We start from the raw sequence: 12659 nt of genomic DNA on the forward strand, positions 1-12659 counted from the left end.
TTACTTACTGAGTATAGCAGTTTTTAAAGCAAATGTTTTAGTATAGAGTACATCAGTTGGCTGAAACTGTCTGGAAAGTACTGCCATTGGAGTAATCTGTGTGTCAGATGGAAAATTATCTTTTGTTGATTCTTTTTCTTAGAGATAATTCACACTGTTCACCTAAACCACATTGCAGCCAGTTTTGGTTTATCACACATTTAGTGCATAGCACAACCTTATAACACCAGTGTTTATTGTTTCCTTATATTTCTATATTCCGCTGACCTTGAACCTTGCAACCTCTGTACCCTTTTTATGGGACTCCACCAGCATTCAGGAAGTTAGCCAATGGTCATTAAGTGTTGTGATGTGTGTTCATTGGGCAGAAAAAGTGTGGGGTAGTTGAGAAGTAGGTGTTCACCATCTTCAGAGTAGAAGTTGCATCTTGGGCATAAGGGAGTCATTTGATGAATCAACATAACGTTGAAGAGAGATGAGCCATGTCCAAAGCACAGACGCGAGAGTATGATATGTTTTTTAGGGTTTGTAGTTTCAGATGGATTTATAATGTATCAGGTGGAATGGAGTTCAAGATTGGGTTTTTTAGTTTCTTTTGGGTCATTTCAATGTGAAGGTGTTTTGTCATTGTGGGTTCAAAGGCTGGAGGAGTATATGAGCATAGGTGGCTATGTTGTGAGGCTAGAAGGAGCTTTTTATTTCTGTGTGAAGGTTGATGCGAGGTTATGAAGTGGTCAAAATGGGAGGTCATTGCTGTTGCATAGAATTGGGTGCCAAGCATGTTACGATGCTATTACTGGAACTATTTTTGTTATGCTGTGCAGATGTTGAATGATTGTGGCTGGTAATCAGCCTGTGATTTTTATAAATACTCTCCTATGTTTTGGTTCGTTTGTAGTGTTGTTATCCAGTAATATCTTTGTTATTCAAAATGCTTGGGGGGTAATCACCCGTTTCAGACAACAAAAATCGTGGGTTTTCTCATTAATAGAGTAAATTACTCCAAAATTCCCCATCTCTCGCTCTGTGCGGGGTTTTATGTTTTTTGAAAACCTTGCACATAGAAATTGCATATGGCAAACAAATGAATATACGGAGGAGAATGGACGTGTGCAGCAGCTTCATGGTCAGCATTGGAAGATTCTTCCATTACCTTCATATTTTGTAGCTGTTGACATCAAATAAACTTATCTAGCCATTCTTTACTTGCTTTAAGTGGCTCTGGTTCAGCTACATTGTCTTCTTTACATAAATGATCCTAAATCTTTAGAGCTATAGACCCGAGCTGAAGGTTACTGAGGCTGCTTTTCTTCTTTGTCTCATGCTCTACATACAAGATAATTTTCTTCATCTTCTCCACAAGTGGATTTCTTACCTTTACAGTTGCCTTGGCAGACAGTGGAGTAGAGTGTACTACAGTACTTTGAATTTTTTAAGTATTCTTTTGTATGATGTGGACTGTACGTTCACCCAGGCCGTAAGCACACCCAAACATAGTTGCTTCCTCATCAGCATGTTGTAAAATTTCTAGCTTCATTTCTAAGGTCAGAGAGGTTCTGTTGTACTGCTGCTTCTGCGATAGGTAATGTTACTGAACATTTGGATGCCATATTTATAAACAGAAACACCATAGGGTTGTAGGAAAATCACTTAAGCAGGTATACCCAAAGTGCACTAGTACCATAGATTCATACTGACCCACTGGCAGAAACATGGTTTGCTCCACTCATGACCCATGTGTACTCCACCCACCAACCCTCACAGAAGTTTTGGCAAATCTTCTACCACACACACTTTTTAAGATATTTGACATAGAGGATATAAAAATATATTTAAGAAAACAAGCTCTACTAAACGCCTCAATCTTCTGTTGCTTAGTGACGTTGTAAATAGTCGCTATGTCAGTGGTGAAGTCTTTCATTGGTGCTGCCTTCGACCTGCCCGTAATCAGCCTCTTGCATAATCCATCTTTTTAAGGTGCAAAACATACCTCATGTGGTTTTTTGTGTGAGGCTTAGACTGCTTCGAGGAGCTGTCAAGCAATTGCTGATGACACTTGAAAGGGGTCATTATCCACAATAGTCATCAAGAGTGCAGAAAATACACTAATAAGCAAGAATAGCACACAACCCAAGTGTTGCTAAGCACTGGTTGTAAGGACACTAATCGCTGTTGAGTGGTGCACATGCAAAATAAGATATGAATCTTTTTTCAATTTTTCAAACATTTTCCAATATGCAAAGTTTGTCAACCATAATTGAAAAGCATACTTTGGTTTGAACATATTGGTCTTGAATTACAAAAAAATATGTTTTACTGTATTTGTTTTTGAAAGGGTAGGTGACTGGGCAAGTGAGACATACACCTAGTCCCTGTTATGTGGCGTTTCACTATCATGTGATTCAGTTCTACAGCGTTCATGAAAAAAGTAATCACAATAATATCCACACAAAAGTTTCAATTTACCTTGGGTGTAAAGTTATGCATTTTGAAATGATTAGATGAAGGCCAGTTTGCTGTTGATATTGCCAGAGCTCTTAGCATGCATGTTAATTATTGTGAATAATTCCTGAGCATGCAGATAAAGTTTAGAGTGGATTGAATGCACTGATAGACTTATTTTCTCTTCTTATTCATTCTTCCTTACATTTATCAGTATAATTAACTGCTGATAGCATTTAAATTATTTTTCATTTGATCAGCTTTATAGATTGTAAGCAGAAAGCAACTTTTTCATTTATCAGATAAGTAAATGAACATATAGATATTTTGACAGAGGTTAGATATGATGTTTCAGTTTTTGTAACAAAGATATTGATGGAGACAAGTAGGAATTAAAATGTCTTCAGGAAAATTCTTTGTGGTAATTAGAAAAGTATGGCTAAGAGAGCTGAAGAGGGTGTGCTAAAATGGTTTTGGACATAAGAAGAGCATGAGTGAGATGTTGACAAAGAGGATATATGTGTCAGAAATGAAGGGGACAAGGAGAATGGGGAAACTGAAATGGATGTAGAATGATAGAGTGAATATGGTTTTGAGTGCTCAGGGCCTGAACAAGCTTGAGGGTGATAGGTGTACATAGGATAAGAGTGAATTGGGCAATGTTGTTTGCAGGGGATGATGTGCTGGCCATGGACTGAACCAAGGCATGTGAAGCAGCCATGGGAAACCACAGGAAGCTCTTTGGGGCTTGTCTATGGTTAAGGGGCTGTATATTTATTGCATTACACATGGAAACTAGAGAATTAATTGAAATACAAGAAGGGGAGGGTTTTCAGCCCCTTGTTTCTGCCCTTTTTAGTCACCTTCTATGGAACACAGTCCATTAAGAGCAAGTCAACTCCTGTATACCACATCACTCCATTTCATTCTGTCCTGTGCACATGTTTCACCCTCCTGCATTTTCAGAGACCAACAACTCAAAATCTTTCATGTTCCATCCCTCCATCTCCCATTTAGTCTACCCCTTCTTGTTCCCTCTTCTGACACATATATCCTCTTCAACCTCTCCTCACTCATTCTCTCCATATGTCCAGACCATCTCCACACACCCTCTTCAGCTCTCTTAACCACACTCTTTGTATTACCTCACCTCTCTGTTTGTGTTTTATTCTACTTTTTCAAACTACTTCACACCATATTTTCCTCAGACATTTTATTTTTAACATATCCACCCTCCTGTGCACATCCTCATGTATAACTCATGACGCATCTATACATGCCAATTCCTTCAGGAACTCGCACCAAAGGCATGGTCATGACAAAAGTCTCCACTGTTTTTACATACCTCCTTTACATACATTATTCCATGCATTTTTGCTCCTTTTCTCTTCCCCATGTTACAAGTGGTGTTCCTCTCACCAACCCCTTTAATCATATTATTATACACTGTCCTTGTAAACTCCAGTCTTGCATACTTTCCACATGCCCAAACTACCTCTACCACTGCACATTTCATCCCCTCTGCATTTCTTGCTATACCAAATCTCTCATACACCTCCTCATTACTTTATTTATTTGATTTAATCATACCACAGGCTCCTCTCAAATTATGCATTTCCACAGCCTGGATTCTTGATCTCTGTGACTCATCCCATGCCCATGTTTTGACAGCATAGTTCAGGGTTCGGAGGACTATCCTTTCCCTTAATTCTTTCTTCATTTCCATACTTACACCTCTGTCTTTCATTATTCTAATTAGGCACCCAGTATCTCTTATACCGTATCCTGATCTCCCTTATTTCTCCTCCCATAAACTCTTATACCCTATCCTGATCTCCCTTATTTCTCCTCCCATATCACCAAGCTTACCTACGATAGCTTCCAAATACTTAAATATGTCACCTCTTTCTTTCTTTCTCCCCCCCATATCTGTAACACAATTTAGTACACACTCTTTTCTTCTCTCACTCTAGGGCTCTTCAAAATCTAAAATTTCACTCTCTTTCCTTTCAAACATACTCATTTTTGCCCTCCCAGATAATGGAATCTCTTTCCACACATTCCTCAGTGCTCCAAGAACCTTCGCCTCCTCACGCACCCTAGGACACTTCTGCTTCCATGGTTTCATTCTCTGTAATATCCACTCCTAGGTATCTAAAACATTTCACCACCTAATTTTCTCAGTTCAGACTTGCACCCCAACAGATCTGTTCCTCTGTCCTGCTAGACTTGCCAACCTTGCTTTTATTCATGTTACTCTCAAACTTTCTCCTTTTACTCGCACTCTTCAAACTCTTTGAACTTCTGCAGTTTCCCATTTGAATCTGCATTTACCTCCCTCACCACCCCATCCAAAAACAAACAATCACAGCAGCATTACACACTCCTCCTGCACACTAACCTTCGCCTGGAATAACTCATTCTCCTCCCTTCATACTTGTATACATGTCTTATACTCCTGATAAAAACTTCTTACTGTTTCTTCTCATAGCTTTCCTCAAGCATCTTGTACTTTTTACACTTTCCATACAGCATCTCTCTCAATCCTTTCATGTGTTTTCTTTAGATCTCTAAATGCCACAAACAGATCCTTGTTTTTCTCTAAGGATTTTTCATACAGGTTTTAAAGCAAACTTTTGATTCACATATCCTGTACCACTCCTGAAACCTCATTGTTCCTTCCCAGTCTGTTGCTCGTGCGTGCCTTCATCCTTTCAGTCACCACTCTGCCATACAATTTACGAGGTACACTCAACAAAGTGATACCTCTATGATTTGAATACTCACCTTTGTTCCCTTTGCTTTTATACTGTGGTTCTATACATGCATTCTGCCAGTCCTCAGGTACCTCACCATGATCCATAGGTACACTGAAAATTGTAGCTAACCAATCCACAGCACAGCCATTCTCTTTCTTAAGAAATTTAACTGCAATACTATCCATTCCTGCTGCTTTGGCACATTTCATCTTGCATAAAGCTTTCACCATATCTTTATTCCCCAAACCACTTTCCACGACACTCTCACTTCACGTACCTCCCCAGTGCAAACACCATACATCTCACATATTCAGCTGTTTCAAAATAATCACTCCATCTTCTCCTCATGTCATCACTACCTTTTACCACTTCCTCTTATGCTTCCTTTACTGAGATTCCTGTTTATTCTCATATTTTTCTTACACTGTTTAATCTCCTTTCTAAACATCTTATTCTCCCTGAAGTTTACTATTACTTACTCACCCTAGCTTACAGTTTTCCTGTTTTTTAACACTTGTACCTTCCTCTTGACCTCCTGCTGCTTTCTCTTGTACATTTCCTAACCATGTGCATGCCTTCCCTGCAAGTACTGACCATATAGCTTTCTTTTTTCTTTTAGTACCAATTTTACTTTGTCATCCTACCTTTCACTACCCTTTCTCACCTACCTGTCTCCCACCTTTTGCATAAGTTACATTTCTTTCGCACATCCCATCACTACTTTCTTAAATACCTCCCAGTCTTTACTCACTTCCTTAGTTTTGTTTACCCTCTCCCTTTGCCATTTCAAACAAAATCTCTCTCTGTAATTCTTCACAAAAGTTTCTTTTCTAGGCTCACTTACTGTCACCTCCTCCTTCAAACAGATGAAGCTGAAATTAGTGTAGCCTTTGTCTTGATAATAACAACCAACTCTTTTTTCCTTTTATCACAGAAATTGCTATTGGCAATTTTACAGCCTCCAGTAGTCTAATATTATTAACAAGCATTTCTTTTCTTTCTCATTTCCTCTCTGTCTGATGTATAATCTTCATCCAATCCAAAAGTAAATAAAAATTTACTGTAAGTCTGTCAACTTCCTGATTCATTTACCTCTACGCGATGGTTCTACCTTTATACTTTCCATTCTTCACAAACTTCCTTAGCTTTGTTTTCTCTCACCTTTTGCCATTTCACACACAATATCTCTCTGTGTATCTTCACATGACTCTTTTCTCACCTTTTGCCATTCTGCACACAATATCTCTTTGTATTTCTTCTCATGAGTCTCTTTTCTAAGTTCATTTACTTTCACCACCTTCTTCTTCAAAGCAAAGTAAGCTAAAATTGGTGGAGCCTTTATGTCTTGGATGATAATCACCAGCTCTTCATTGTTTTATGAAAGAAATTGCTTCTGGCAGTTCTTCAGCCTCCAGTAGTTTATTAATGAGCATTTTGTATTTCTACCTTTCTTCTCTGTCTGATGTATAATCTCCATCCAATCCAAAAGGAATTAAAGGTTTACCGTGAGTCTGTCAACTTCATGGTTTACTTATCTTTCCTCTTTGGTGCTACCCTACTTTATGGCAAAGTCCATTAGTTTTGATTTGTCAGGTTCTGTTTCTCTGGCTTTCTATCTAATCTTTTTTTTGCTAACAAAAATTGATCCTGTATGATCTGTACTTTTCAGAAATTTTCATGTGGACCATAAATTTTCTTGATTGTTCTGTTTCTGATGTTGCATATTATTGTGTACACAGCTTCACTCAGTCTCCTTGGCACCTCTGTTACAATGTCCCCAGGTTCCTGTCCAACTGTGTCATTTATCATGTCCTGAGCCTGCTGACCAGCTCCAGAAACTGCTCTTTCTGCCCCTACCTTCCACTATTTTCAATAGTTTCAATACCCAGAGTTATGGGCTTTTCTGTACATTCAACATTTTCTAGGACATCAAAAATAATCCTTTCTGATCATTCTTGTTCTTTATTCACTTACATTCTTTCCTTTGGTTATGTATTACTTGATGTTAATTTGTTTTCATGATTTTTATTATTTTTATTCTTTAATTCCCCGAGTTCCTTTCCTATCTCATAAAACTCTTCATGATCCTTAATCTCATGTCTCTGTATGGATATTTGCTCAAACTGAGCATTGCTTCTAGAAGGATATTTACATATCAGGATTTGTGCTTCAATTTTAAGGCAGTGCACCATGCTGAATGGTGCCAGTACACGATAATTTTCCCACAGTCAGCAATCCTCCAGTCATTCCAATGAGAGCACACTTTTGTGAGTTTTCTAAGAAGGAAACTGTGCAGTATTTAGCTGTATTTGTGGGACCAAGCAGATGATTCTAAACTATTTGACAATGGTCTGTCGGATTTTTGGAGTATAATTAATTTTATGACTTCCAGCATTGAAAGCTGACCAAGATGAGTAGAAGGTTATCTGGCAAAAGTGGATGCAGTGTTGCCTGTATCCACCTGACCATAATAAAAACTGCAAACTCATCTGACTTGTGGCTGGTAATTTTTCAAGCTTTTATAGTTTTGCAGCTTTAAAAAAAATCAATGAATCACACCAAAAATAAGAAAATATTTATTAGACCGTATACGATAAAGCATAATAATTTTTTATCAATTTTTTGTTGCAAGTAAAATAAAGGATAAAACATGTAGTGACAACTCAATTGTCACCCAGACCTTATTCCTGAATTTTTTTAGTCTCTTATGCTGAAACTTCTTTAAAATATCTACACATTATTAGACTGAAACTAGTGGATGAAATAGACTTCAGCTTTTTTTTCCCAGAATAAACTTTCTTTGAAATTATATTACATAAAATTTTTAACTTGCAAAAATTTAATTTTGAGGGTTGGCAAGAACATATTGAGATACTAATGGTTAAATTGAATCCTCAGATTCTTTATTTCCAGCTCTAATTATGTTAACTTTTATCTTGTTTGTTAATGATTTCTCATAACATCTTAAAACTTTGTTCAAGTGATTCATCCTTCATTTCTATCTCTTGTCTTTTCCCTGTGGATCTAGTCACAACTGACTGGTCTTGATACATTCCCTTATTTGAATTCATATCTGATTACAATTCAACTGAAGAGATAAAAGTTTTATTACTTTTTTCATGTTTTAATAATAAGCTGACCTACCTGGCATGACTAAATTCCCTGCCCTCTTTTAAGATCCCTATTCTTCCAATTCAAGCAGTATTAAGAATCTTAAATTGTTCCCCAGATTATTAATATTAACAGTAATGAAGCTTTTTGGCACAAAAAATAGTGTGGTAGGACGTGGAGAATTTAGATAACATCTTGCATATACTGACACTGACAGTGCTGCCTTTTCTTCCCACACACAAAAAATAATACCTTCTGTCTTTATGTGTGTGTGTGTGTGTGTGTGTGTTAGAATATTTAGAGAAATTAAGCAAAAAGAACCAGCTTAAAGAAAATACATCAAGCATGTGGCAATTGCTCTGTCACTTGACAGCCAAAGCATCATGAAAAAAATTCTTAATGTTTTCATTGTCTCTGCCGCTCCTGAGAATGTGGAGGTGGTTGGGAATTGAAATGTTTTGGTATGATTTTGCATTTGCCACTGTGCTCTTAATGTGGGGAAAAAAGGAAACTTAATTCATATCTATAAAAAATATATCACATTATTATATTTCACTTTGGTACATCAAAATTAAGAAAAAAATATGAAATTTTTTCACATCATCTATGCCTGGTGAGTATTTTCCTTATAATTAATACAAAATATAATGTATCTTAACATTTTGCATTACATTACCAAATGAAGGCAATATTTTCATAACTGTCTGCTGTAACAAAATATATCAAATTACATACAGAACATATGCTCTTAAGTTCTGAGACCATAAGTTAATAATCAGCACTGTATCCTTGCCTTAATACAAGAAATATTTCATTTTCCTATGGCTTAGAAATATATAATACTTAATTTTTATCAGTCATAAAATTACTTTTGACTTTGGGGGGAGGTGGACGGGGAGGTGGTGCCTTCTTTGGTGACAGTGTCAGACTACTAATGGAACTTATTGAATCTCTTCTTTGAGGCTCTTGATTAATTGATGAAGTTGACCCTCCTCTTGATGAACTGGAAATGTCAGGTAACAACTGTTGATCACGTGTTGAAGTACTCATTCCTGATGGTCTCTGTAACAGTGAAAAAATATTACAGAGGAAACTTAGAATTTCTCCTTTTTTTTCTGTTGATGCCCAAAATACTACTGTTCTCATACATTGGATTAACATATACTGATCTTTTGATAATTTGAATATAGTGCTTCCCTACATTTTTGTTGTCAAAGGGCTGGCAATAATGTTGGAAACCTTTTTCAGAATGGTAATGTTCAGAAACTTTTATTGGAGATTCTTTCTGCTCTCACAAGCAGGTTCTTTCTGCTCTCATAAGCAATCAGATATTCTATTATCTCATGGGATAAAAGATGAAAGTTACAGCACTGATATAAGACAATATAAGTTACGAGTTAAACAATATACTAACGGAACTTGCTTTGCTTATGACAAGTACTGAGGCTTTCAGTGAAGCCTCAAAACATTAGATCATTTTATTCTAAAAGTGTGAAAACCTACACATATGTAGTTCTCATGAAATGATGATAAATGAAGATGGACTACATTTGGAAAAAAGGCTAACATTGTATGGAAACTAAGGTTCAGAGGAAAAAATGACATTTAGATTCAAGCAAATTTGTGGTTGTTTACTGCATAATATTCTGAAGAGTGATCATGGAAGCAGCAGCAGAAAAAAAACAGGATATTGGGTCACAAACATAAGGAGGAGGAATACTAAATGTGAGGATTGAAACATAACTACTTTATCTTCATACCAAGTGTTTTATAACAGTTGAGGAGGATGGGAAATTCTTTAACTTTTATAAGTGGTAATACATGTTCTTTTGGATTCCTATTGAATAGTAGTAAAAGGAAAGACAACCAAAGAAAAAGAACCTGATTTTTCTGATGCCCATTTCAACACTTGTTTCAGCAAGTTTATAGAATAATGAACAATGGCAAAAAAAATTTGCCAAAAATTATTATAGGAGTATGGGCTAAAATGCACATGTCAGTTGAGAGAAATGATGATTTAGTAGCATCATACTTTACATTATTAGTTTTTCTGTGTTAGTCCTGAATTTAAAAATATGACATTACAGTCCAGTCAGAGCATGATCATAGTCAAAAGTATAACACTTTGGCAATGTATAAGGATATATGGAGTGCAAAAGTGTAAGGAACAAGCACATCTGTGAAGTGCACATTTAGATTATTTTTTTTAAGTGAAAATGGATTTTTTTTACACAAAAAAAAGTGTGAATTTTATGCTTTGGTAGAAAAGCATCTCACTTCTTAAGGATTAAGGAAGAGAGCAGGGGAAGAAGAGGCCTGAAGCAGTAGTACTAATAATAAAGTTATCAGCAGCCTGCCTAATAATTTATATTCTTCATTTTTCATAATTGTTTACTAGTTCCCTGGTTAGCAAGGCTGTACTATGAACATATGAAGAAAAGGCTTCATTTGCTCACATTCATTTTCAAGCTATCATTTCTAATGCACCGAAACCATAGGCCGTTACATGATTTCCCCAAATTGCTTCACATTCCATAGTTCAGTCCACTAACAGCACATCGCCCCCTGAATGCTGCATTGCTCCTTTTCACTCCATCCTATTCATGCTTTCCACCTTCCCACATCTTCAGGCCCAAAGTGCTCAAATCTTTGTAACTCCATCTTTCCATCTCATATTTGGTCTCTTCTCCTTGTCTCTCCACTTCTGACACATATATTGTCTTTGTTAACCTATTCTCACTCATTCTCTCCTTGTGTTCAGACTATTTCAGCACAACCTTTTCAGTTCTCTCAACCATACTCTTCTTATTACCACACCTCTCTCATACCCTGTTATTGCTTGCTGTATCAACCCTCTTCGCACCATATATTATTCTCACTCGTTTCACTTCCAACACCTCCACCCTCTATATACATTCTCATCTATAGCTCATCCCTTGCATCCATACAACATCACAGGGAGCCCTGTACCTTCAAATATACCCATTTTGGCCCTCCCACATAGCAACCTCTCATTTCACACATTCCTTAATGCTCTCAGAACCCACACTATCCATGACTTGCCTCCACTTCCATGGTTCCATTTGATCTCATATTTGTCTATATCTCTGATGTCTGTTCTCTCCAGGAACTCCATTAAGGGGATGGCTATGACAAAAAAGTCTCCGTAAATGATGGACTGCTATATCCAATCCCAAATACCGAAAACATCCCACTTCCTCCAAGTATTTTCCATTCAATGTCACACCCCAACTAATCTATACCTCTGTACTGCTAAAAGTAATGACATTGCTTTTATTCACAATTACCCTCAACCTCCTCCTTTCACACGCTCTGGCAAACTCAGACTTCAACTTCCGCAGTTTCTCACATGAATCTGCCACTCTTGGATTGTCATCAGCAAACATCAACTGACTTAATATCAAGGCTCCTTCACCACCCACAGATTACATGCATTGTCATCAGCAAAAAACAACTGACTCACTGTCAAGGCTTCTTCACTCCCCACAGACTACATACCTGCCCCTCTCTCTAAGACCCTTACATTTACCTCCCTCATCACTTCATACATAAATAAATTAAACAGCCATGGTGACATGACACATCCCTGCCACAGATCTCCCTTCATCTGGAACCACTTACTCTCTATATAATCATGCATATGCCTTACACTCTTGATAAAAACATCTCATTGCTTCCAACATTTCCTTCCACACAGTATATTCATACTTCCTTCCTGAAAGCATCTCCATCAATGCTATCATGCTCCTCCAGATCCATAAATGATAATACAAATCCTTCTGTTTATGTAAGTATTTTTCATACATATTCTTCAACACAAAGACCTGATCCAGACATTTTGTACCACTCCTGAAATCACATTGTTCTTCCCCGTCACAATGCTCTGTGCATGCCACTGCCTTCTCAGTAACCATTCTCACATACAACTTACCAGGTTCACTTAACAAACCTATACATCTGTAATCTGAACACTCGCATTTGTAACCCTTGCCTTTATACGCTGGCACTAAACATGCATTCCTCCAATCCTCAGGCATCTTACATACACTGAAAATCCTAATGAACAAGTCAACAACACATTCTCCTTCTATCTTAAGAAATTCATCTGCAATATCAACTCCTTCAGTTGCCTCACAACATCTTTTCTCTTCAACAAACCTCAGACTATTACCCTTTCACTTCACATAACTTCCCTATCCCTGGGAACAAGGGAGAATGAACTCTACCCACGTTCTTGGTGTGTTGTAGAAGGCAACAAGGGGCAAGACTTGAGGGGCTGGTAACCTTCCCCTTCTTGTATTTCATTGGATAGATATTTCACACATA

The 12659-nt window shown here is 37.2% G+C and overlaps 1 protein-coding gene across 3 annotated transcripts in view; it reads right to left on the reverse strand.

Annotated features, from left to right (window-relative positions):
* Positions 1-141: 141 nt before the first annotated feature.
* Positions 142-12659, reverse strand: part of LOC139754636 (uncharacterized) — a 97729-nt gene continuing 85211 nt past the window's right edge. For all 3 annotated transcript variants that reach the window (XM_071672142.1, XM_071672143.1, XM_071672144.1), the window contains exon 5: positions 142-9374. In XM_071672142.1, the coding sequence (XP_071528243.1) occupies positions 9156-9374 (219 nt within the window). In that variant the 3' untranslated portion in view covers positions 142-9155. The remainder of the gene's footprint in view (positions 9375-12659) is intronic.

Source organism: Panulirus ornatus, chromosome 17 (assembly GCF_036320965.1).
Source record: "Panulirus ornatus isolate Po-2019 chromosome 17, ASM3632096v1, whole genome shotgun sequence".
NCBI lineage: Eukaryota > Metazoa > Arthropoda > Malacostraca > Decapoda > Palinuridae > Panulirus > Panulirus ornatus.